Genomic DNA, 26658 nt, shown 5'->3' with positions numbered 1-26658 from the left:
ACATTGTCGATCCTTGCTATAAGCCATAGTACAGCCTACCCCAGCTAATAGCATGTATCAGAGTGTAACAGTAGAAGTCTGTGTTTCTGGGGTTGAAGGTGCTGAAGTAGTGGTAACGTTACTTACCCGCCTTGTAAAGAGCCGAGATCTATGGACAAAAAGCGGAATCAAACAGAGTCAAATATCATTACACCCATCTTCCAGTTGGGGAAGTTGAGGCATACAGAGGGAAATGCAACTTACTTTCAGTCACATAGCTACTGATTGGCTGAGCTAAGAACAGAATCCAACTCTCCTGCCTTCCTGTCCACCATATCTCGATTCTGTTCCTCATGACCAGCATGACCGCAGAATTGTTACAAAGATGTGTACAGCTTTATGGCCCTGCTTGTACTCTTCAGGGATACAACCAGACCTATTTTCAGTGCTGATGATCCCTGAAGGGCAGGGTAGACACAGACACAGCAATTGCTAGACTGGATCTGGTCAGGGGTCCATCGCATCCCATATCCTGTCTCCGATAGTGGCCAGCACCAGATGCTACAGAGGAAAGTGCAAGAAACCTTGAAGTGGGCAGATGTGGGATAATCTGCCTCCCACATGATGTCTCATCCCAATCAAGACAATTCCTTTTTCTCCAGAAAATTTAAACTTTACAGAGGGGGAAATAAATGTTCACATATTTTAAACATCCTCAAACATACATGTAGGGATTCTTAAGTTAAAGCTGGGAATATTCATTACTAGTAAGGTCAATTCTCTTTCCTCCCCATTCATTCTCCTTCATTGCAATAAATCCAGTCAATAAAAGGAAAACTACAGGGATGGCAGTGAATCGGACACAGTGCTCAGACTTAAAATCAAATTTATTTAGAGGAAAAAAAATGTCTTTACAAGAGGTTGCTGCTGCTAACTAGAAAGGAAGATAAATAAAAGCTAAATGTTACAAAACCTGATGGTTTCTGGCAAATTACAGAAAAATGAAGAATTTTACAGTCAATAACCTGCTCACTTTTTACATAATTACAAATTAACATACAGCAATTATTGTTTTACCCTCTTTTTTAAATTTTATTTTTGCAACATTTTAACTTTTTTATTTTTATTTATTTTACAGATTCAACACAAAAGAATGCAAAGCATAAAAAACCCCAAGAACTGGATGCAGAGGTATAGAGTGATATTGTAATGCACATCCTCAACAGTCTGTAGATTGCTCTAGTGCATTCCATGCTAGTACAAAACAAACACCAGGCTAAACTTTAACCATAGGCAAACTGAACTGGACATAGATGTTCTGAGTCAGTGTTTATTATGAATAAAGAATAGAGTTAAAATACATCAGAGAGTGAATGTGATCAATATTTATAGACTTTTAAAAATACATACAAAGCTTACTGCTGTATGCAAAGCAGCGAACTACATCCTTTTTTCCCCCCAAATGAAGTAGAATATTTTAGGGCAGAACTTCAATGTCAGTGAAGTGCATGCGCAGGGAAAAGGCAATGAGGTCCTAAAAGGTATATTGATAGTGGTCTTCTGATTACTCAAGAGCATGAGAGGCCCAAGACTACACCAGTTCAGCTTGCCTATCTTTAAAACGTAGCTAGATCATTGGAGAGAGAACTAATCACGGATCGCTGCCCCTTCTGACAAATGAAATAAGAATTACGAGGACTTGGGGATGATTTATTTCATAGGTTAACTTAAATTATTTTAAGTTTACAAACCTGGCCAGCAGGCAGAATAGTTTCCAGAGTTCTGGTTAACAAGGAATGTTACGGTAAGTTTAAAGGGGCAGTCAAATCCTTTGTTGCCACCTCTGACCAGTCTTCTCTTGCCCATCTATCCCATACAGCTCCAATGAGATTTGGCACCCACTACGCTCTCTCTAGCCTGATGTCTTCAAGGCTCTCTGGCATAGTGGACTGGATCAGTGAAAGCATCGGGGGTGCTTTAGGAACCTAAAGAAGGTGTGAAGATTACCAGACTCTACAAATACCCGTCAAAGAAAATATAAATCAGACCAATCTAAATTTAGACCTGTGGTCAGACTTCAAGAGCTATCGGTAGTGAAAAGCTCCAGCCATCTCAACTGAAAGCAAGTGCTCCCATCCCAGAGACATAGCCTATGAGGTTCATGGAGGTACTGTAAAGAGCTTAACTTAGTACATGGAAATAGCCTCATTGCACTTCACTCATTGGCTACAGTCCTTACTCCGGGTTTCTCACTTTTCATCTCCTCTTTCTCTAGTAAGACCTCAATGGAAGTGTTGCTCTTTATACAGCATTCGCCAACCTTGCTGGGGAGGTGATACTGATGCCAATGCCACGTCTCTGCTTTACCCGGGGCGGGGGGGGGAGCCAATCCCTCCTGCACCTGCCTCAAACCTCTGGCAGCATTGCTACTCTTGATTTTCCTCCAGCGTCACATGTAAGATGAGTTTTACAAGCTGGGGAGTTGGGGTAGGTTTCTGAAGGGATTAACCGAAAGGCTGAGTAACAGATGAATCCCACAAGGAAAGAGAGGGTTCTCAGCTCACTACATTTAGAAGGGGACAGTGGTAAAATTAATACATTCTGAACTTTGGGCTAAAAAGAATGACATGGAAAGCTTCTTCTCCACCACGGCTTTTCTTCTCCTCAAAGCCTAAACTATGCAGACTTCACACTTAAATATTTTGTAACTTCTAACCTCCTTCCCAGACTGTATTAGGGATGGGGAGGGGAAGGAATTCACCTGATTGTCTCAATATAACCAAAAATCAGCAAAGGAAGTGACAAGACAGATTCCATTTAAAGCGCTTTATGGCATCGAACACCACAGAAAATTATATATTGAGATGATCACTTCACTTAAAAGATGATGACATCAAATCCCAGGCAATCCCTTTGATTCTAGGGACCATCTGCTACAGCTGCAGTCTGATCATAGATTGCTGGTGTGGCCAGAAGTTCCCTAATTCTGACACCTGATATATTTTATGCTGAAATAGCATCCTTCACTATGCTATTCTCTGAAGCTCCTTCTACTATGGAGTAATAGCCACCATGCCAAGCCTCGCCACAAGCCTAAGGGAGATCTGACGCTCCCATCAATGACAAACTAGCAAAGGGAGCTCAAACTGCAGCTCCTTGCAAATGACTCTTTTCCCTGCACCAGTAAGCAATTCATGCAGCCACTTGTGAACTCTGCTGTCCTGCGCAGCAGCAGCGCAACACATAGCAGGTGACTTTTGAGAGGACCCATGCCTTAGAAGCCCAGTGGGATGTCAGGTTTGTGCTAAGAAATAAAGTGCACTCAAGAAACACGAGTTAGATGCCAAGCATGGAAATGGAACAACATAATTCATTAATGAAGGCCAGGAAAGGAAAAAAATAAAACATCGGTGCTGCTAAAACTGACCCACTTAACACTACACCTGGGTAATGCTGGATAATCTGCAGGGATGATCAGGGTGGGAATCCATCTCCACGAACCACTTCCAACTTTTCAAGGAAAACTTGAGCAAAACGGATAAAAAAAACAACGTTCAGTTCCCTAAAAATGAAAAAATGGAGGAAAGAGGAGGGCGGGACTACAGACTTTAATCGAATATAATCAAATCACACAGCAATTTGTATTCTCCAATGACAAAGGGTTTCTGTTCATGACAATACAAACACAAATAACTTTAACAACATGGGCAGCCAGCCGCTTGGTGAAATCCAGACTGAGCTTATACAGTGCATTGAATGCCATTCTATTTACAATAGGACTAGAGAGAGAAGCAATCCAGCCCCACTGCCCCTGGGGGAGGTGCCTCTATTTAGGTGTGCTGTTTTGTAAGGTCTAGAAGTGCTGGCTCTGGGGAGAGGAGCTGTACCACTGGGGCAGAAGAATGCACTTACACAGGCAAATGCTCCTACAAACTAAACGGGATCCTTCAAAAATACCAGCCAGCCAAGTTCTGGGTACAAAGTGGTAACCATGCCATACACTGGATTGGGGTCCCAAATTTCTTTTTAGCACATTCACTTTCACAAACAGGCGAATATTACGGCAGAGGTTCTTTAAATTAGCTATGGCTGCTGCTTTTTCCTATTTTGAAAGATCACACTCCAGCCTTAGGGGATGAACCAATGCCCGCTGAAGCCAATGGAAAGACACCCACTGATTTTCAACGGCAGAGAATCAGGCCCTCCCCACCAAGCGCAGTATTTGGCTTTTTACCTTGCCTCCAAGAGGTATGGGAATATATAACACAAACCTGTTTAAACAAGAAAACGGAGGGCCAGCAAGGTTCCAGCCAAAAACCACTGCCTCTCTTCCCAAATTTTTATCTGGCCTGGAGATATTTTGCCTTGAAAGTAGCTCTCCAGCCGGAATCACTTGTACCTAACCGCTCTTCAGGCAGGACACGGGCTGCTATGCAGCACTGAACACACCCTGGTTTGTACTGTGCAATGACAAAATAAAACCATTGGGTTGATTGAGCTCATCTTAAAAAAACAAAAGAAAAATAAAAAAATAAACAAAATAAAATTTTCTAAACCAGATCTCTTTCAAATAAACAGAAAGATAAATATTTTTGCAAGCCCAGCTTGCAATTAAGAACAAGCACCAAATAATATTTAAAAAAAAACAAAACAAAAATATAACCTCAGAAAACATCTTACTACTTTTTGTTTTGTTTTGTTTTTTGAGTACGAATTGTTTAGAGAGCTTCAAAAGCAAGCAGGCTATTCAGGAGTCCACTGATCGAGATAGACCAATCTAAGCACCCATGTTGCGGTTGCTAATTATTAAAAAGGCTAGCACTGAATTCTGAAATCTACTGCACGTAACTAGCTTGTGAGGAGATATAAAGCAAATAAGAATCAAAACATAGTGCAAATTTTTTTTAAAAAGGAGAATCTTTGGGAAAAGAAATGACCACAACCGCTTCAAACTGCTCAAGGGATCCAAGCGGATAGAGTCTCATGACATTTACAAATCTGCTTAGGCAAATCTCCTGAGGTGTGTGGAGATAACAATGAATTTACAAACAATTCAGCTTTGTGTATGTATGCTCTTGGTCTTCACACATTACCACCATACTTAGCATTTGTATAACACCTTGCATCATGAATGCATTGGGGGCACATCTGCTAATTCTCACAGGGAATGATTATGATCCCAATTTTGCAGATGGAGAAACTGAGGCAAAGAGCTGCTAGGAGACTTGCACACAGTGCTCTGCAAGTTGCTTTGGGTTAGACATGAGCTATACAAGCTGATGGAATCTGGAGAAACAGAAGCCCAGTGATCATACAGATGGTATCACTAAGAAATGCCAGGGGAAGAAAATCACTGGCAGTAGGTTAAAAAAAGTGATTCCCGAATGGAAGGTTCTCATGGGGTTTTATGATGGGGCAGTGAATTTGTAACAAAACAGTGTTCATCCGAAATGACATCTTGCTTGAGAAACAATCTGACAAAGAAAGCCTTGCTCAGGAAGAGGAGAGAACAGACTGTAACTCACACACATTAAAAAGCAGTTGTCACTTGAACACGGTCAGTTCTGGCTTCCTGGGATTAATTCACAAGTACAGCATCCTTTTTGGATCGTGTTTTTAACACATCCAAAGACATTAGGTTTGGTGCTGGAAATGGATTAAATTTTAATTCCTCTGCCCCAAAGAAATCCTTTGGGAGTAACTTTCAATGTATTTTTTTTTACACTGTTGCTGCTGCCTAGTGTTTGCTACCTTTCTGAAATGAAGCATGTAACATACAATGTGCTTGGAAGGGGCATGAGGGCTAATAAAGATACACTCTGAGCATTAAGGCTAAGATATTTAATATCTACATGCGCCCTGAAAGTCATCAGGTAACCCAGCTTGTCTGTACAGACTGTAAATATATCCCAGTGGATACATAGACACATACATATATATATATACACTATATCTATATGCCAGTGTGTACGCACCATTTTCAGAGTCCTGGGCTTTTGCTAAATGCTTGGTTTTGATTGTATTCCCCAGAAAGGAGAATTGGAGGCACAGACCCCTTGGGCCATAGTCTTTCATCCTTTAGCAGTAAGAAGAGACTGGGAACATCTATTCCTACGTTCAGCCAAGATTTGCACCCAAAGTGGGTGCTGTTTGCAGTGTGGTCAGCCTCTGCAGCCAGAATTCATTAAAAAACCACAGGACAGAGCCCCTTTCCCACCATGTGCAGCCTTTACAAATGTTTTATTTAACACATAGAGAGCTGGTGGGGTGCAGGAGCCAGGAGTGTGCTGCAAAACGTGGGAGGGGAGGTTTCCGCTGTACAAAGGCTGAGAATGATTGATGTGTAGAGGGAGAGCTGCTCATGCTTTGGCCCCATCAGATGCATGTACAGTGTCTAACACAGTACAGTGGAGAGGGAGGCTCATCCCTGCAGAATTAGGAGCAGACATTCAGCAGAAGATCTCCTCGCCATCTGGTGGTGCTTCTGATGAATGAGCATCTGGGAAAGGAAAGTCAGCCATGAATCACCACCACAAGGAATAGGCAAGGAAGGGGTCTATGTTAAAACAAACACTGCCTACCACCCACTGGCCCATTCCCAAGCACACGACAACCTTTCTGGGTGGTTGACATGTAAAATACACCTTTTAGTTGCTAGACCCACCAGTCCCACGATTCTGTGACTGGCGTGCAGCAAAATTCCTGTAATCTACTAGCAGCCTCTCTTCCCTGAGGTGCTGGGTTCCAATTTGCCCTGGGTCACAAGTATGCTAGGTTTGAGGCTCACAAGCTAGTTTCTCGCTAATATCAATCCACGTGTGGAAATGACTGTATCATTTTACACTGGCAGGTCAGGAGTGAAGTGCATAAGCTCAGAGGGGGAGGAGAGGCAACTGGACTAGCAAGGGGTGCTACAGGTCAGGAATGAGGTGCCCTGACAGAAAAGGGAGGAAGGGACTTGAATGGCAGGGGGCATTGCAAGAGAAGATTTCATGGACATAGGGACAGGTTTCAAAAGTTTTCCTAAGACCTGGCCCTGGCTCCAGGCAGTGTTTATCAGCACCTCCCCTGCATAAACATGGATATTGCACAACAGAAGTAGACAAATATAAGGAGAGCCCAAGCTATGAAGCCATTTGGGTTAGGTTGGGAGAAAGGAGGGAGAAGAGAGCACTGAGTGTCTCCTGGCCATCTGCTGACAGGATGAAACCCATCAGGCTGGGCATCAGCGTAACTCCCATTGCTGCAGAAAACGTGCTCCTGTATTGAAGCCCTGGAGAGCAGCAACAATGCCATATAGAAGAGAGCGGGGGGGAAGAAAAATAATAAAAATCAAAGAACGTCGTCATGTCTGTTCTCTGTATGCATGGGACATCATCTCTCCCTCCCAAACACGCAGAAGCACCTTCTGCTGGAAAATCTGCTCACGATCTCTGTTTTTCTCCACCCCTCGCTTAGTTATAACCCATCCCTTTGGGCTCTCTGAGATTAAACAGCCACAGAGAGCTGCAAGCTCGTTAACCCCTAAAGATCTCCTCGGGCCCCATCTGACACTCACCACCAGGTTGATAGCGGTGTCCTTTGCCCTTTTTCTTCTTATCCTTCTTGTCCTTTGGCTTGGATAAACCGAAGAGGCGGGTGGACTGCTGCACCTCGGCTGCCTTGTTCGTCTGGTTCGTTGCACTAAGCAAGTGGAAAGTGCCTTTCTCTTTGTGTGTCCTTGACAGACTGTTCCTTTTGGGTGATACAGACAGTCCTGCATCAAAGTGCCCCTGTTTGGGAAGGGAAGAACTGTCCTGCTTGGAGTCCTCACTGGTGGGCTGGGATGGGATCCTCACCATTTTATCATGGGGGTTTGAAACCTGCAAAGAGGAGAACAGAAGTGTTTTACTGGCAGAAGCAGGCACGGCTCAAAATCATGGGGAGGGTAATACTACTATGACCGCTGCCAGGGCCAGTCTGTTGCCCTGCATGCCACCTATAATCACCACCCAAAAGTCATCTCCCAGTCAAACGGACATTTTCTCCTAACAAAAGCCAAACACCCAGAGGCAGCCCTCTCCGTCCAAGGGGGAAGAGACAAAGATTTTAAAGATGAACCCTTCCACTCCTTTCCAGATACAGATGGTGGCACAATCACCTACAGATGAGTACTCTTTAAAAATCTAGGAAACCCAGGCTCCTTCCCCCTCTCAGATGCAGATGGTGGTAGAAGCCATGGGAGCTTCCTAGGGAAGAGAATGTTGTAGGATGTACTGATGCATGACAACAAATTGAATCTTCCTAAGTACAAAAGACAAGACAAAATATTGTACTGCTTTTCTAATATGTCCTCCAGCAACATAACTGAACCCAGTGTATTTAAAAGGGGGGCAAACGAGTAAAGACATGAATTCCTATCCCTACATGCTCCACCAAACGTCCCTATTAATAGCTTTGACATGTTGTGGATGATGCGTGCCTCCAAGAAGTTGCTTTCTTTTGATGACCCTGGCATCTTACTGGTCTTCAGCAGTGTTTTCTCTCAAGTGTTCCTATAGCACCCTGGCCAGATTATCTGAGCTTCCTGCAAGTAAGTTAGATCTACGTAATAATGCATGCAACTTCTTTGCAGAACGTGGCATGTTTATCTGCTCTCAAATAGATCACAATTCCCAGGGCCTTGTTCAGTATTCAAAATGGCATTAAGAAATGTCAGCCCCTGGGCTGCAAGTTTTCCTCCGACTCCCTCCTATTCAGAATTTACCATTGGAGATAAAATATTGGTCTATTAAGTCCCATGGTGCTGTTTCTACTCCCTGAATGCATGACATCACTTCTGCTTCAGCCCAAAACAAATTACATTTTGCTATGGAATTAATTCTGTGTCTTAATTAAAGATCTGCTCCAGGCCTGAAATCAGAGTTCTGCACATATCTGTATGAACTAGGCAATCTTTCCCTCATCCAGACCCCTTCTAATGTTTTGGTTCCCTTCTTTGCAGCAGAACTAACTACAACTTTCAAACAGAAAATAAATCCCAGCTCACTAAGAAGTGTGCACGGTCCCTGCATGCAGCTGCAACTCTCTACAGCTCTATCTGCTCTGTTCCCACCCTTGCTTGCTCTGTCGTGTCTATATGCTAGACCGTGAGTCTTGAGAGCAGGGACACAGCCAGCTAGCTGTTTGTTAGGCACTATGTTTGCCCCAGGAATTGAAATTAGAGGGAGTGTTAGAATTTCAGGGGGTGGGGGAGACGGGAGGAGAGAGGGTGTTGGAAAATGACTAAATTGGTAACATTGTGTAAATAATTGACCATGGGGGGTGGGGGGGTATAGGGAAACCACACTTTTGGGTGCTAGTTCACATATACAAATACTAAGGCCTAGCAATGTAGTCACAAGGCTTATACTGGGGGAGCTGATCAGCACCAAAATTGTCACCACCAAGCTGCTTCTGTGAATGCTGAAGGGGTGTGGTCAGCCCAACAGTTTGTCCCAGACTAATGGACTGACTGCACATGGAACTAATCTGTGCTTGTCTGTACGTTCCTCACAGGTGAACAAAAATGGTGTGAAAAGGCTGAAGTGAAATGCACCAGTGATTTCGCTCTCAGCATCCCTGTATATGCTCTTCTCTGCCATTTGCTATCAGACCAGTGAGGAACGTCTCAAAAACAAGCCGGACAAACACAGATTCATTCACAGAGGAGCCCCACTAGAAAGACAAAAGATACACTATAATTTCACATACCCAGCAGGACCTGCTAGGAATCTTGATTCGACAACACTCTGAGGAATGTCTTTTGCCAGATGTCTCACCCTGCAGCCTTCTGAGACATAACAGGCAAAACATAGCCCCAAACATCAGGTGCAAAAAGAGATGCCACTGGTAGAAATCAGGCCCCACATATCAGCGTCACAGCTTCTAGATTTCACATCTAGTCTGACCTCCTGCATCACACAGGCCACAGAACCTCCCCTGAGCCCATCAATTGTGACTCAACTAATTCATCTCTTTTAGGAGACATCTTGTCATCCCAGTCACATGCCCTGCCTGAGAACTCAACTGGGAGCAGAGTGATTACCTGTCTGAGGTCAGGCTCCATCTGCACTGGGGGTAATCGCTCCACATCTCTCTTGAGCTGCTCCTTCTCCCTCTCCAGTTGTTTCTGTGCTGCTCGCAGCCGCTCCAGATCCAGCTGGTAGGCTTCTTTCCTCAGCTTCAGCTCTTCTTTCTCCCTTTCCAGATCTTGGTGCCCCTTCTGTGCCTGCTCCTCTCGTTGGGCCAACCGCACCTCCCGCTCTGTCAGCTCCTTCTCCCGGGCCTCCCACTCCTTCTCTCTCCTCCGCTTCTCCTCCTGGTGCTGGGCCTGCTGCTTCTGCAAGTTGGCCAGCTCCTGGCGTTGCTTCTCCAGGCTCCGCTGTTTCTCTTGCTCGATCAAGGAGTTTGGCCGGGAGGAGCTCCGTGTCAGCGCTCTCTCACTGAGAACCAGCTTCTGATCCTCAATATAAGTATCCTGCTGCAACACTATTCCCTGAGGGGAGAGGCAAGAACAAAGTCAGTGTTGTGCCTCCCTTCACTAAATGCACAGACATGCAGTAACTCTAACATCACGAGGCACCTTGCAATTGTAGTATGGGGAATAAGGGGGGAGGGTTAATTAATCATTGTTAACCTAGATCAGTGTTTCCCAAAGTTGGGATGCCGCTTGTGCAGGGAAAGCCCCTGGTGGGCTGGGCCGGTTTGTTTACCTGCTGCGTCCGCAGGTCCAGTTGATTGCAGATCTCACTGGCCACGGTTCACTGCTCCAGGCCAATAGGAGCAGCTGGAAGTGGCGGCCAGTACGTCCCTCGGCCCGCGCCACTTTCAGCAGCTCCCTTTGGCCTGGAGCAGCGAACCACGGCCAGTAGGAGCCACGATCGGCCGGACCTGCGGACGCGGCAGGTAAACAAACCGCCCGGCCCGACCTGCCAGAGGCTTTCCCTACACAAGTGGCGTCCCCTGTTTGGGAAACACTGACCTAGAGAGTCCAGTAGGGCTGGTTTATTTGAGGTACTTATTTGTAAAGCATAGAGTAAGCTAGACCTGCAAAGCACTTGTAGCCCCTTCTGGCCTGGGCAGCAAGAGACCAGGAGACAGTACTCCCACGTGCCAGTGCAGAGTCACTAGGACACTGGACTGGACCCTTCAGTCTCACTCAGGATGGGCAATGCAAAGGGAAGGGTGTGGGGGTGAAATGCTGACCTCACCGCAGTCAACACTCACTGAGGGGACCTGCTGTTTGGGAAAGAAGCACATCAAAGCCGGGTACTATGTTTACAACTGACCTACCTGCAAAGTGCTGAGCAGGTTGTGGAGGTACGTAATGCTTTGGAGAACATGCTGCAAGGAAACAAAAGCACAAGAGTGTTGCTGTTACACCTCACCTTACTGTCTGACCACAGGCAAAGCCCTTGTCTTTCACATTATAAAACTCTACCAATGAGTAGGGCTCTATGTTTGTCACAGAGGTCGGGGAAGTCGCTCATTCTATCACTTCCTGTGACCTCCATGACTTCTGCAGTGGCCAGTGTGGCTGACCCCAGGGCCACCCAAGCATCTGGCCCTGTGCCCAGCGGCTCAGGCAGCCCTGGGGACAGCCACACCAGCTGCTGCTGGAGCAATTCTGCAGCCAGCTGCTGCTGGAGTGGCCCCAGGGCCAGCCACTGCTCTGACAGCCCTGGCCAGCTGGCCTCAGGGACCGCCCAAGCAGTGGCAGATATGGCTGCCCAGGGGACCACCTGAGCGGCACTCCTAGGTCATCCGGAGCAGCTGCTGGCCCCCTGGGGTTCTCCCCACCTGGCAGCGGGCCCCACAAGACTCCCTCCACCCTCCTGGCAGCTGGTGCCGCAGGCTCCTTCCCCACACCCCAGTAGTGCTCCCCAACCTAAAGACTTAATCAGGGATATTTATGGTACAAGTCATGGACAGGTCATGGGCGGTGATTTTTTATTTCTTGACAGTGACTTGTCCATGACTTTTACAGAAAATACCCCTGATTAAATCATAGCCTTCGCAACGAGGTTTACAAAGCCATGCCACTTTATTTAAAGCCACACAGACATCCTTTTACTTCCCCGACTCTTACCACGCTCTCTTCCCTGTACTTACTTATCCCAAATACACGTACTGGTCACAGGTATCTATTTAGCCATCCATTTCTCTTGGGCATCTCAGAGACAGCTAAAATAATCTCACCCTGGCCTTCCTCAGCGATCAGTGCAGCGACCGGTCATTGAAAGAACCTGACCGTGGCATCTGGCGTGCACATACTCTCACAACAAGGTGTGTGAATCATGCACAGAACCATGGGATTGTTGATACCTCACAGGAATTTGCAGGTTGTTTCTTTAAACCAGAGATCGGCAACCTTTGGCGGCAGCCCATCAGGGAAATTCGCTGGTGGGCTGGGTTGGTTTCTTTACCTGCAGCGTCCGCAAGTTCATCCGATTGCAGCTCCCACTGGTCACGATTCACTGTCCCAGGCCTATGGAGGCTGCGGGAAGTGGCGTCGATGGATGTGCTGGCGACTCTTCCTGCAGCCCCCATTGGCCTGGGATGGCGAACCGTGGCCAGTGGGAGCTGTGATCGGCCAAACCTGCGGACGTTGCAGGTAAACAAACCATCTTGTCTCGTCAAGGGTTTCCCTGATGGGCCAAAGGTTGCCAATCCCTGGTTTAAACTATTTCCTGCTGTATCAACAGGTTGAAGAGCTAATGATGCTAGGGAAATGACACTGGGAGGGAAAGGGACTGGAATGAACTGACCATATTTTCAAATTTACAGGGAAACAACTGTTGGGGTAAAAAATCATAAAATGGCCCAGAATGTGCGCCTGTCATGTCTCTGCACAAATGCAAACCTCTGCATTTATGTTGCAGGGAGACTCTGCAAAATAATGGACACACAAATGCCGCATGAATATTATTGAAGGCCCTTTGAAAATACAGTCCTTAAAAGCAAGTGCTCCAATATCATATACTGGTATAGTGCCAACAGAATGTGATGCTTTGAGTGACTTCCCGTATCTCAAAACACTGGCTAAGTGCTTCTTTCAATCCTGCTGAACATACTGTAATTACTCGTTTAATACAAAAATTCAATTGACAAAAACTGCAGTATTTCCAATACTTGTGTAATAAATGTTATTAAGGGAACCTTTGCTCATTGTTATACTTAGCTGCCATTAGAGTTAATTGGGAGTTACCGAAGCGTATCAAAGGGAGAATAGAAACCTAATTGCCCCAACTCACTGCACCTGCATCATACAATTATACTCATTTTATCCACAGATGCATGGTAAATAGAGTCACGTGCTTTCTAATTATAATTAAACCTTGATGTCTATAATCAACGTGTATCCTATGGCTGGCAATTAGATGCCAGTCAGCAAATCCTTAGCCTGAGCATCCAAGCCTAAATGCACACATAACACAGTGTCTTGTTACACTATAGTCTCACCTATTGAAATACTTGGTGCCTAAACTGAAGGGGAAAAAAAATCCACAGAGTTAAGCCAGGGAGATTTTTCTCACCTCGTTGTTTCTTTTCAACACGAACATCAAATTAGCATTTCCCCCCTGTAAAAAGAACACATAGATTTAATAAAAAGGCAAATGAGGAATCACAGGAACTGTCTTTCTAAGTAGGATTAATCATAGACACACACTCTTGTTTTCCTTTTTGGAAGGGCAGAACTCATGTAGTTTGTAGTAAGTGAAAAATCATAAAATCAAATGTTAATTAGAGATCATTTTGTAGTGATTTGATAAATTCATCCACAGAGAATAGGTGTGAGGTTATGTTTGGCCTTGGTATTTCAATAACGATGCATAATTAGACATGTTTTACTTGATTTGCAGACAGATGGCAGATAACCAGTGCCACAGAAGAGTCTATTACCCAGTAAAATTGTTTTAAAGAGGAAATTTTAGTTAGCGTAAAATTGGTTTTGAGCACGTGCCCCCATTTTTTTTCCCCAGTGGGGTAGTTTTAACTTGTTCTAATATGTCCAGAAATATATGTTTTTTGACTTAAAAAAAAGTTACAATTCAAGTGTTAAAAGTGTCAAAGGCCCATGGATGACGTTTGACACACACACAACAATAGTACCTTCTTCAAAATGCTGTCTGATTCTGTTCTCCGGAGATCCTGAGCATCGTCACCTTCAGCTCTCTCTCCACCTAAAAGGAGCACATCAGGTTGGCACAGGTCATTGATTTTTTCAAACCCCAGATAAAATCCTCAGTCATTAGCAATTGCAAAATGGGAAAAAAGGACTTGAAAAGTGGATGCACGCCACTGAGCCATGCTCTTCACATATGTATGTTTGCTTCCTATTTGTACCAATAAATATCAACCATTGATGAGAGAAAGTGGAGAAGAACATAGGTTAGAGACCAGCTTTGGATTCAAATAGTATGCTGAAAATTTAGCAAGCTGACTGAGGGTCATCTGTTAGAAATCTCTCAATTCCATAAACTGTTTCCATTTCACTAGCACATTTGGTCTGGTCTCCAAGACAAGTTGTTTTAGAACATGTAGTGAGAGTGACAACTGTCAAGTCAGATCTTACTACATCAAGCTATGTTTCAATGCTACCCATGCAAACTGGACTTGGAGGACTTAGACACTAGTAGCGCAGTATACATGTGGAAAGTATACTATGCTAGTAGTTCAGCCACAGCCTTGCATATTAGAACCTTGGAATTTTGATCAGGACATTTGATTTATCCACTAGGATCTTTAATTTCCAGCTGGACAGCCCACAAGAGTGCTTCCAACTGAGACATACCACGTGAAAAGACTCACCTGTGCCCATGGCACCCCTCTAGTAGTTTTCTTCCATTGATTTCAAGGTGCTTTACCAACATGGTATAAGCATCTAACCCTGCTTTGAATGGCCTACAGCACACCCCATGCAGTCCAATCATAGCCCCTTCCTGGAGTCTGGCTTTACTGGTAACTCAAACAAACTATAACCAACCCCAAACCGCAGCCTATGCTATCTATCCCAGCAATCCTTTCATTCCTTTGGAGGGTCCTAGAACCTGCCACTGTCCTCCATGTAGATAGGTAAAGGATCATTTACTATTATTTTACAGATAGGGAAATAAGGTTATGAGGCTTGCCCAAGGTCACACAGGGAGTAAGTGGCAGAGTTGGGAATAGAACCCAGGTTTCCTGACACCCAGACATGCGCCTTATCCAGTAGACCCTACAGTCTCCTCCCAAAGCCTCTTCAAGATCTCTCTCTATCTAATTCACGAGAGCATATCTCTGCAGAAGCCCAGGCAAGGTAAAGGGTGGGCTAAGCAGTGAAATCTCAGCAGTCCAGCCGGAGGCTGTCCAAAGTATTGCTGCACTAAAAAGCAAGAAGGTGCAATCTAAACAAAATCCCTAAGGTTCCCTGAGCCAATGCATTTTCCATTGGTAGGACAGGACCTGCTGGGAACTTTGTGGCCTTCCAGTGGCTAAGAAACTCTTACATATGGCACACAGCAGATTGTTTGGTGCTTAAGCTTACCCTGTAGAGCAGAAACAGCAAGGCTGGAAAGGGGGTGGGGGAGCCCGGTGCTGACACAGCGATGCTAGCATAGCACAGCTTATCACAGTTGGGGTGGGAGGGTAGGAGAGAGCACACAGGGCTGAATTCTGGGGGGTATGAAAATCTCTGGAACCTGCTGTAGACAAACAGCGAGTTGGGAAGCAGTGAACTGTGCTGCCAAACTAAATACTCATTCGCTCGGCTGCGGGAGACTAAATTCACCGCGGGGTTGACATGCTCAATTGCGTTTGGTTCACATGTGTGTAGAGAGCGCAGGGAGGGAGAAGGAAAGGTGGTGTTAGACCGCAGCTAGGACCTCAGTTTGCTCTCAAGCTGGGAAGCGCTAGTCCACTGGAGAGGAAGGAAGAGGGCTGCAGATGTAGAAGCACTGAAGTGGAAGTGAAAGAAACAAATACATAAGTAAGGCAAAAGCATACTAGCACTTTGTGTGTAAAGAAGGGAAGCTGGTTTGAGAGGAAAGCACAGGACTAGAAGTCAGGAGAGCTGGCATCTATTCCCTGCTCAGTCACAGACCTTCAGGAACCTGGGACAAGTCATTCCACAATTATATGCTGCACCTTCTCCATCTGTCAAATGGGTACAGGGATATTTACCAATCTCATAGGGAGGGTTGGGAAGCTAAATTCATTTAGATATATAAGTACCTTGAGTTCTTTGTGAGGGAGCTGCCAACCAGGCATAAGGTATTATTAATACACACATACATGCATGCACAATGCACAGAAATACTTACACTTGGATGCATTCATCTGATGACTGTCAAATCCTCCAAAAGTTTCTGCTCTTCTAGGAAGGGAGATGGGGCCAACTCCCCCTTCTTGCTCAGAGTTTGGCAGCAGGTCAGCAGCCCCAAGTGCACTCCCTAGACTCCCACTGATCAAGCTTTGCAAATATTCAACTGAAAGGATAAAAGCCACAGGAAAAAAAGGTCCATTAAAAAACACCCTCAGTATTTACTGACTAATGTGTTTTTTCTTCTGGCTTAGAGGTGTCAGGTCAGTAAAATGAACACACTTGTTTGTATAAAGATTTAATGGATTTATAGAAGACCATGACGCAATAAGAGAGGTGCAGGTGCTCCACTTGCAAAAATATAATGGTACGTCAGGCCATAACTCCAACACACTGAGTCTTACATGTGCTTTCCATCGCAAATGTTCTTGGTACATTCTTGCACAAAGGCAGGATTTCTAACTTCAGCCTGCTGTGTAATTTACCCAGGGAAAGTGGGCTACATCTACTTGTGGATTTTCCAAAAGACTCAAGTGCCTCTTGTGGATACCAGACCCATAAACTCTTGCTGTGATATGGAAATCCATTGAGCCTAGCCATCATATTCCATTATGTGGCAGGAGGGGAGTGTAACCAAAGATAGCATGGCCCATGTTTCAAACAAAGGACCAGATCCAGGGGTGTAACTGAGCTGCACAGAACACAGAGCAGTGTGTGGTGGGCAGCGGGATGAAAGTTCATTTTTGCACTGCCCTGACACAAGCTCAAACTCTGTGCAGGGTTTGCTCCCCTGTGCTGGATTAGTAGCATGAAGACTCCCAGGTACCTCTACTGCTTTCTTCTCACTGATCATCATCATCCCCTTCCTCTCCTGAATTGGTGAGCCTTGTCTGTCTCACATGCTTTACTCTCTGAAGATGGGACTGTGTCTTTACTTATGTTCAATATTATTATTACTGCTTATTCATGATCAGAGAAGGGTCATTCTCCTGAAGGTGGAATGTGAGCACTCATGAATTCAACACCACATGGCTGTTTTGGATACTGTAATTAATGGGACCATTTGGTCTGCTTACCCTCGTTTATTGCACTTTTCATAATGGTCTCCCCTTTTTGTGCCTCCTCTGTACTGGACCTGAACAGCACTCTGGAGACCGAGCCATCCTCTTGCATGCTACAGTCAGTGATATCCCGGAAAATCTTCTCCTTTTCCTCCAGCAGCGCCAGGATCTGCTGATCTTTCTGCTGAAGCTGTTCTGTGGGTGAACAGGAGAACAGAAATTTAAAACAGAAAACAATGCTACCCTAAGGAAACCGAATAATTCCTGTGACATGGGCCCCATCATGTGGTAAATCAAAGAACAGCAGGAATTGTGTGCTGCTTACAATTTGAATGGCTACATTTAGGCCTTTCAGTGTTGTCACAGCCATGTTGGTCCCAGGATACTGGAGTGTATACAGAGTCTATAAGCAGGCTTGGCAGACATTGATTTTATTTTTTAATTTTTTTTTTTAATAATTTTGATCGATAATATCAACATTTATTTTTAAGCTTCCCCCCCATCCCCAATTTTCATCTATTTAAATGTATACAGTTGCAGGAAATTAGGGCTTTTCCCATTTTATTGATTTAAATTTCACTGTTGCAGGAAGTTACTGGGCGGCAGAGGGAGGTGTCAGACAATAGGGAGTGTCAGAGAATTATTAATGACGGTAGATGATGAGATTCAAAACGTTGGCGCTTTATAACCATTAAAACACAAATTGTCAACTTCACATGTCGAAAATATACAAAGTAAATATCTTCAAATCAAACGAAGTTCTCAAGCAACACTTTTCTTACTTCATCTATCTGCAGATTTAGATTTTTATTGATGGACAATTTTTCTGGTGTGCGTACAGTGAAATTGACATTTCCTAATAAAAAATTAATCCTTCCAAGATTCTCACAAGGAGCAGTCCCCATGGAGTCAAACTTTGTTTCTCCAAATGAAGTTGGGAGACATGAAACTAATGCAGATCGATGAGGTGTCACTCTCACAGATGCATTTGAGACACGTTGGGGGTCATAACCTCATTTCAGACCATCCAGGTTTAGACACAGTGTGACTACAGTTACTCTAAGCAGCAAATACCAGAGTCAATCACCAGTAAAAAATAAATTCTAAACTGTTCTGGGCTAATGCTCCCAATGAAACATTTCAGAACCCCCCGAGAGCTGGGGTTCTCAGCAGTATTGCATTCCTAGTACGCAGGCTGCTCAATGCTCAGTTTTCAATATAAATTCATATACACAATGGTGCAAACACTGCAGGATAACAGTCCTAGAGGATCACTGCACTTCCCAGGTGATTGTATTCACTTGGCTTTTGACCTTTTTTACATCTCAGACCTGAGGGGAGGCTACTTGAGGGTGAAAACATAGGTAGGCACTAGGCACAGTCCTCCTCTTTGTGGTACCAGGGCACTATGCTTCGCACTCGTTTCTTTGGCCTCACTTCTACTCGTAGGCAGGAGTAACTTGCCAGCCATGCTGTGGTACTTGCACTGATCCAGGATTGGGCACTCTTGTGCTCTCTGCCCTGCTTGTTGGCTTTTTTACTTTATTTAAATACACACCCCTGCACCTGTGCTGCAACTACAGCCAGCAAACAGAATTTCTGCAGCTACGTTGCCCATTTGGTGTCTCAGAAATAAAGTCAGCACAGCAGAGCTCTGTCCCAGAAGACGTCTGCTTCAAAAGGACACATCTCATCCTGGGAACAGTATTTATCTGTTAGCAGGAAACAGCTAGCCTGTGACAATGCTCCCACTTGAATGGCACCTTAGCTTTTACAGTGCAGTAAAGTAACTGCGCTAGCGATACTGGCAAAGGCACATATTATCTGCGCGACCAATGATGCAGCAGAGGAAACAGCACTGAATAGGTATATTTGTTCACTCTTTACTCCTCCTTCCACAGCCAAAACACCCTGCATGTTGGGTCAATCCCTCTAGTGAGGAGGGCTCTCTGTAGCTCCAAGCCCTGGCCGATGGGTATTACAACAGCAGCTCTCTCAGCTTCCTGTACATCTAGGGGCTGAGAGATGGGGACCTGAACCCTAATTCTTTCCCAAATATCTTGCCACTCCTAGACCATGCTGGCCTAAGCCACAAAATTCATTTTCTTTACAGCTGAAAGCCACTGGCACCTGAAAAGAACTAGAACTATTGACTAATAGAGACAAAGAAGCAGAGTACCTGACATATCAACTATCTGCCTGTGCCTCACATGTGTTGCATCACACTTATAAGAGCTTTTTCTGAAGGCACCAGTGGAGGCCATCACCCCATGGGAAGTCATCTCCCTGTTCAGAAGGACACGTCGTTGCTTCACTTCGGCTGCAGTTCTGCTTTAGTCCCAATGAGGAGAGGAGAACTCATTCTGTCAACTTTCAAGCCCAACTGAAAACTGGGGGTTCTAGATTTGGACCAGAATTTGAAACTTTGGAGATTCAGAGCTTTCCACGGAACTGGCCCCTAGCAGCCTTACAATCCACAACCGACTGACTTTCAAACAAGGATTTTAATTGTTTGCAAAGTTCAGGCTTCTATCTTTCCTGAAAAACCACAGTTAAAATCAGAAATGGAAAAAAGTTTCACAAAACTCAACATTAGGTTTGCAAAGCTTCACCCAATGATTCTCTGAGCCCCAGCAGACTTACCTTTTAATTCTCTGGCTTTGGTGTCCAACACTCTCTTTTCCAGTTCTGATTCACTAGGGATTCCTTCATCTTCGTCTTTGTCCCTGCATGAGAGATACATCTCAATTACTACCACAACAAAGTATGTAAGAAACATCTAAACCACACAAATAGCGTGTTAACTTACATGGTGTTAATTGTGTCCTGAATTATTTGTATCCAGCTATTGCGTTCCTCCTTGGAGCTGGCATGGACTTCTACCATCTCTGGATCTTTCACTACGGTGGTAATTAGGAATAAACCCTTTTCCTCATGGGCCACTTCTCGTACAATCAGTTTCTTCAGAGAGATTACAGTGGATCTGTGGTCCTTTAGATGAGAGAAGATTGGTGAGAAGACAGATAAAAAGCACCAAAGCTTTAGGCTGGCAAAAACTGCTCAAAAGCTCCTAGTGTCTGCAGTCACACTTCCTTCCTACTTGTGAGCACCTTTAGCAACTACAGGCCAAAAGAAGTGCTAGCCTCACCCAACATGTGTATTCTGAGAGTAATTTATTTCACTGAGCCCAGAACACTGGTATCACCTTCCTCTGACCATTAAGGAAGAACTGCCCTCAACTGTCCCTGGATACAATTAAAAATTGCCTTTGTGGTTTTCCAGACTCTCCAAGAACTTGCTCTGATCTCACATCCTGCTGTCTGTGCTCTCTATTCTTGGACTCTTTATCTCATATCACCACTCTCTGTAGGGCTTGCTGGTCCCTGTTTCACTGCCACTGCCTTTGCTCTCCCTCCCTCAGACTCCTTGCATCACATCCTCTCTTCACATTGCACCAAAATCCTTCCTGTTCTCTGTAGCTTAAAGCCGACTCTCGCTAGGGAAGTTTTTATGAGACTGTTGCATCAAGGATTCCATGGAAGATTATGTGCAAAGAGCTGTTAGGGTCACTGTAATATCTCTGTGTAATCTCTGTTACCACTGAAAGCTTCTCTTTCCACCTGTGGCATGCATAGTCCAATGGGCTCATTTGTGGTCTTTACAGAATCACAGGGGTTTTTTGGGGGAGGGGGTATGCTTTAGCAGAGGTTTGCCAGCATGACCCTTGTGTGCACCACAGCCAGCTGAAGAGGTAAGAAATGCCCTGCGCTGGCAGCAGGGGGGTTAGAAATGTGGCTCAGTGAATGGGAAGAACAAGAGGAACAGAGAAAGTCTCCTCTTTGAAGCATGCATGAAAGATGCATCCCTGCCGGACCCGTAGCTATTCACTGGTTTTGGGGCACTGACACCTTTTTTCATCAGGTCAGCATGTCTCATCGCCTGTCTATTTCATCTACGACTCTCTCCAAAGTTCCTGTTTTTGTTGACATGAACTGGTCCATGACAAATATATTCCTATAGGATGCTGCTTTGTGAGCTTCTCAAACTTCATTGCAGCAGTAGGGTTTTGTTCCTGTGCTTTTTGCTTTTTAGACTGATTTATTAGGTCTGTTTTTTCTGCAGTGATTCATTTGTACACAGTTCACGTTCTTCCCTCCTAAGTGAGCAGGATTTGCACAGGCTGATAAAGAATAAATGTATCCAATGACAGGCTTATTTTCAGAGCCAATTACCAAATGTTCAAAATCACCGTAGAAATCATTGAGTAGGAGGGGGAGAAATTAAGACACAATTTTCAATAGAAAATAATGAAGTCTGCTAAGGAAACAAAACTGTTACATGCAAAGTGATCTGTCCAAAAAAACCCGAAGGAATGTAGCAGGCAGTGATATGCTTTCATTGCTAAATTCATACCAAGGATCATCTATGTAAAAGAAAGGAAGAGAAAACATCAAAGCCTTACCAATGAGGCAAAGACATACTTCTGGTCTTTTTCCTGAAGGAATATCAGCATGTCTGAGAGGAGAACAGCCTGAACCTCTACAACAGAGAAAAAACACCAAGGTTTAATCACCAAATATCTATCTATGTCAATCACTGGTTCCAGTGCCTACCAATACCTTTTATTTAGCAATACCGTGCATTCTAGAGCTCCTGGTGAGCATAAGAGTGATAATTCAGGCTACTCTAAGAAGGTGGATTAGTCTGCTGTTTGGTGTGTTTTGCTTCCTGGTTAGTAGGAACTGTAATCATTGCAGAGACAATATACTCAGCTCCTGGAAAGAGAATGGCCTCTATCTCTATAGCAACTCCCCTGGGCAATGTAAAATCACCACTGAAAGGAGTCAGATGGGATGTTCTTTTCCAAACCACAAGCCCTCCGAGAGTCGTGGAAAACTGGGGAAGTGGAAGCAAGGGATGTTCCCTGAACATACACCCTATTCATTCAGATAATCTATATTTTTATCCTCAAGCAAAATATCTGTTTGGTTTTATTGCTCTCCTCTAATGAGTGGTGCAAATTATCTTGTAACTACACTTGTCAGCGGCAATTTCTTCCCCAGGCACTTTAACTTCAGCAGCTAATGTTGACTCTGCCCACAGATGTATATGGCTCTCTCTGAATTCACGAGGAGCCAAACGGGTGTGCCTCAGAGGGGAGAATCTGACTCAAGCAGGAGAAAAGAATGAAATCCAAAGAGGATGAATATAAAATTCTGAATCAGAGCAAGGATATTTCCCCAAAATACACATTCTACCTTCCAAGTTGCCTCATGATACATCACAAGATTACATAGTAAGTATTGAGTGCGATGCCCCACCCAAGCCCTACCGCACAAAGAGTTTCTGTGTAATACACTACGAAGCCTTGTGATATACAGATGAGGTAACTCAAAAGCTAACTCATCCCCTGCGTAATTCCTTCCAGGCTTGTTGAAGGAACAAGATCCCTTTCAGATCAAATATGAACCAAACTTCTGCTGAAGTCTCAAACCAAACCCAAACCTCTTTGGGGGTCTGTAAAAGTTCAGGTAAGATTTGTTTTACTTTGGTTTGTTTTTATTTCCAACTGCACTTTCTGCTTTTGGTGCAGAGGAGGAAAGACCAAAATACTTCAAGAAAAGCTGTTCCTGTGTTTCTCCTGGTTCTCGTTCCAAATCCCAGAAGTTAGGACAAGCAGGTTCTAAATTTTTGGATGCTTTCCCATCTGGAACTTCTGACTCATCTCTGCTGGCTAGCTATTGGCTCTAGTACTGGGAGCCATAATTTCTATGGGAAATGCATAATATAACTTATGCTAACTGAGATCTCATGAAAGCGTAACCCACATGCCAAACAGGGAGATATCTCTTTAAGCGATCTACTGGGGGTGGGTAGGAATGAGTTGTGTCTGGGTCACTGCTGCTAGGCAGATGCACAATTAGCTCTCCACATTCAGAAGTTTCTGGAATTGGGTGTGGTAGTTTTGGGTATGCTCAATAGTTCCCTGTTGCTGGACTCAGACTTCATGAGGGCAAGTAGTTAGCCTTTTGCAAAGCAACTGCCCTACCTGCACTCTGTGGGTTGGGACAGGCTGAGCAGAGCAGAGCAGAGCAGAAAGCAGCTGTTTTCCCTAACTCCGAAGCATTTTGCAGCAACTTGGTGGTACTGTTCACCCAGCAGGGAAGCACTGGCAGTGTTAATTATAGAGGGAAGAAAATGGGAGGGGAAACTAATTTATTTTATTTTAACTATATACTCTGAATGCTGTTTAATTTTAGCCAAACTGTTTTAGTTTAAATTGTCTCAACCAGTATGATTCCCCAACTTTTATTTAAATGTGATAATGAGGAAAGAGTCATTTATATTTTTCTATTCTCAGTTTTGTTTCTTTTTACCAGATTTTTTTAAATCTATAAACTTAACTGAGTGGTTAGTTAACTGACTAGCTGAGTGATTTCAGCAGAAGAGGAGAATCTCTCCTCAGCAGAATCTCTGCATGGATTCCAACTGAAGATTTCTATAGGCAAGTGGAGGCAAGATGTTGGTTTTGACTCAGTGGACTGTCTAGATTTGGTGATCAAAGACTAATTGAGACTCAGGTGAACTCAACCGAAGCTTTTGGGAACTCTGAGTTTCTTCTCACTGTGTTTCGGTGGGGACTGACCTGTTTAAATGTATTTTTTTTCTTTATTTTTATATATACTGTAAAGGTAATACATGTGGATTATAAAGTAACCATGTAATGTTGTAGAAATTAAGTTGTAATTATTATTAATAATGGTTTTTTATCATTTTATAAACTTGGTACTTAAGAATTAAGTTCATTCCTTTCATTCTTCTGGATTTGACTGTAGGGAGGTTGACCTTGTGCAATCCTTGCTGAAAATCCTCAGTGACTAAATTCTGAGTCTCCAGGTGCTTTTCTATAGGGGTTGAGTTTTCTCAGGCACTGGAGAAGGGCAATGAAGTAAACTCTAGCGTCCACCCAATGATTACTACAGCAAAAGAAATAATTTGCCTTACCACCGTCCACAGTCACAAACATTACTAGGAACTAGGACTGTCAATTAATCGCAGTTAACTCAAACGATTAACTCAAAAAATGAATTATGATTAACCGCACTTATAACAATAAAACACCAATCGAAATATATTAAATATTTTTGATATTTTTCCACGTTTTCAATATTGATTTCAATTACAACACAGAATACAAGTGCACAGTGCACACTTTATATTATTTTTTATTACAAATATATGTGCTGTAAAAATGATAAACAAAAGAAATAGTATTTTTCAATTCACCTCATTCAAGTACTGTAGTGCAGTCTCTTTATCATGAAAATGTAACTTACAAATGCAGATTTTTTTAGTTATATAACTGCACTCAAAAACAAAACTGTGTAAAATTTTAGAGCCTACAAGTCTACTCAGTCCTACTTCTTATTCTGCCAATCGCTAAGACAAACAAGTTTGTTTACGTTGATGGGAGATACTACTGTCTGCTTCTTGTTTACAATGTCACCTGAAAGTGAGAACAAACGTTTGCATGGTACTTTTGTAGCCCGTGTTGCAAGGTGTTTACATGCCAGATATGTTAAACATTCATATGCCCCTTTCCATGCTTCGACCACCATTCCAGAGGACATGCTTCCATGCTGATGACGCTCGTTAAAAAAATAACGTGTCAATTAAATTAGTGACTGTACTCCTTCGGGGAGGAATTGTATGTTTCCTGCTCTGTTTTAAATATATTCTGCATATATTTCATGTTATAGTAGTCTCGGATGATGACCCAGTACGTTTGTTTTAAGAACACTTTCACAGCAGATTTGACAAAATGCAAAGAAGGTACCGATGTGAGATTTCTAAAAAGAGCTACAGAACTCGACCCAATATTTAAGAATCTGAAGTGCAGTTCAAAATCTGAAAGGGATGAGGTTTAGTGCATGCTTTCAGAAGTCTTAAAAGAGCAACACTCTGATGCAGAAACTATGGAACCCAAACCACCAAAAAAGAAAATCAACCTTCTGCTGGTGGCATCTGACTCAGATGATGAAAATGAACATGCATCGGTCCTCCCTGCTTTAGATCATTATCAAGCAGAACCCATCATCTGCATGGACACGTCCTCTGGAATGGTGGTTGAAGCATGAAGGGACATATGAATCTTTAGCGCATCTGGCATGTAAATATCTTACAATGCCGGCTACAACAGTGCCATGTGAGCGCCTGTTCTCACTTTCAGGTGATACAGTACACAAGAAGCAGGCAGCATTATCTCCTGCAAATTGTAACCAACCTTGTTTGTCTGAGTGACTGGCTGACCAAGAAGTAGGACTGAGTGGACGTGCAGGCTCTAAAGTTTTGCATAGTTTTATTTTTGAATGCAGTTTTTTTTGTACATAATTCTACATTTGTAAGTTCGACTTTCATGATAAAGAGATTGCAATACAGGACTTGTATGACGTGAACTGAAAAATACTTTTTTTTGTTTTGTACAGTGCAACTATTTGTAATAAAAATAAATATAAAATGAGCACTGTACACTTGGTATTTTATGTTGTAATTGAAATTAATATATTTGAAAATGTAATAAACATCCAAAAATATTTTAAATAAATGGTATTCTATTGTTGTTTAACAGCGCAATTAATCTCAATTAATTTTTTTACTTGTTTGACAGCCTTACTAGGAACCTAGAAACCATCTTTAAACTTTCCCTCAGAAAGATCATATCATATTTTTGGAATCTAAATTATCCTCCCATGGCACAGAATATGGAGGGATGCACTCATAAAACCCCTTATACTTCCACCTCTGCAATCAAGACATTCTTTGGAGACATAACATGGTAACTTTCCATGCATCATATGTGTTCCACACACACCAAAGAGAAATGGCCAAACTCCACTGAAGCCCCAGGTACCAAGTTTATATGCCTGATATTGGTGGAGAGCGAAAACAAGCCCAACCTTTCTGATGGGGTGGAGTACAGCATTGGCAGCTCTTGGCAAGCTTCTGCTTGTGAGTGAGAGAATGACTAACATGATTCCTATCTCAAAGTTCACTTGAAAGATTTCAGGTCCCAGTTCAGCAAAGCAATTAAGCCCAATGCTTTGATGAGTTGGGGATTAAATGCCTAAAATTTTTGTACTTACATTAGTAAATGAAAATCAGTTCAATAGATCCAGCAGCCAGCATGTGGCTCTTTTACATGGCTTCTGTCCTGCAGGGAATGGGGGCTCGGGGCTTCAGTCCCCAGGATGCATCTGCTGGGGCTCGGGACTTCTGTCCCAAGGGAGGCGTCTGCTG

General features: G+C 43.7%; 1 protein-coding gene across 10 annotated transcripts in view; it reads right to left on the bottom strand.

Annotated features, from left to right (window-relative positions):
* Positions 1-848: 848 nt before the first annotated feature.
* Positions 849-26658, bottom strand: part of AKAP13 (A-kinase anchoring protein 13) — a 332046-nt gene continuing 306236 nt past the window's right edge. For all 10 annotated transcript variants that reach the window (XM_030577586.1, XM_030577582.1, XM_030577585.1 and 7 more), the window contains 11 exons: positions 21824-21900; positions 20171-20352; positions 20005-20087; positions 17377-17556; positions 16302-16466; positions 14113-14183; positions 13536-13580; positions 11293-11343; positions 10046-10495; positions 7538-7841; positions 849-6478 (listed from right to left, as the gene is read on the bottom strand). In XM_030577586.1, coding sequence (XP_030433446.1) covers positions 6429-6478; positions 7538-7841; positions 10046-10495; positions 11293-11343; positions 13536-13580; positions 14113-14183; positions 16302-16466; positions 17377-17556; positions 20005-20087; positions 20171-20352; positions 21824-21900 — 1658 coding nt within the window. In that variant the 3' untranslated portion in view covers positions 849-6428. The remainder of the gene's footprint in view (positions 6479-7537; positions 7842-10045; positions 10496-11292; positions 11344-13535; positions 13581-14112; positions 14184-16301; positions 16467-17376; positions 17557-20004; positions 20088-20170; positions 20353-21823; positions 21901-26658) is intronic.

The sequence above is a fragment of the Gopherus evgoodei genome, chromosome 10, assembly GCF_007399415.2.
Source record: "Gopherus evgoodei ecotype Sinaloan lineage chromosome 10, rGopEvg1_v1.p, whole genome shotgun sequence".
Classification (NCBI taxonomy): domain Eukaryota; kingdom Metazoa; phylum Chordata; order Testudines; family Testudinidae; genus Gopherus; species Gopherus evgoodei.
This window is presented reverse-complemented; position numbering and strand designations above follow the sequence as displayed.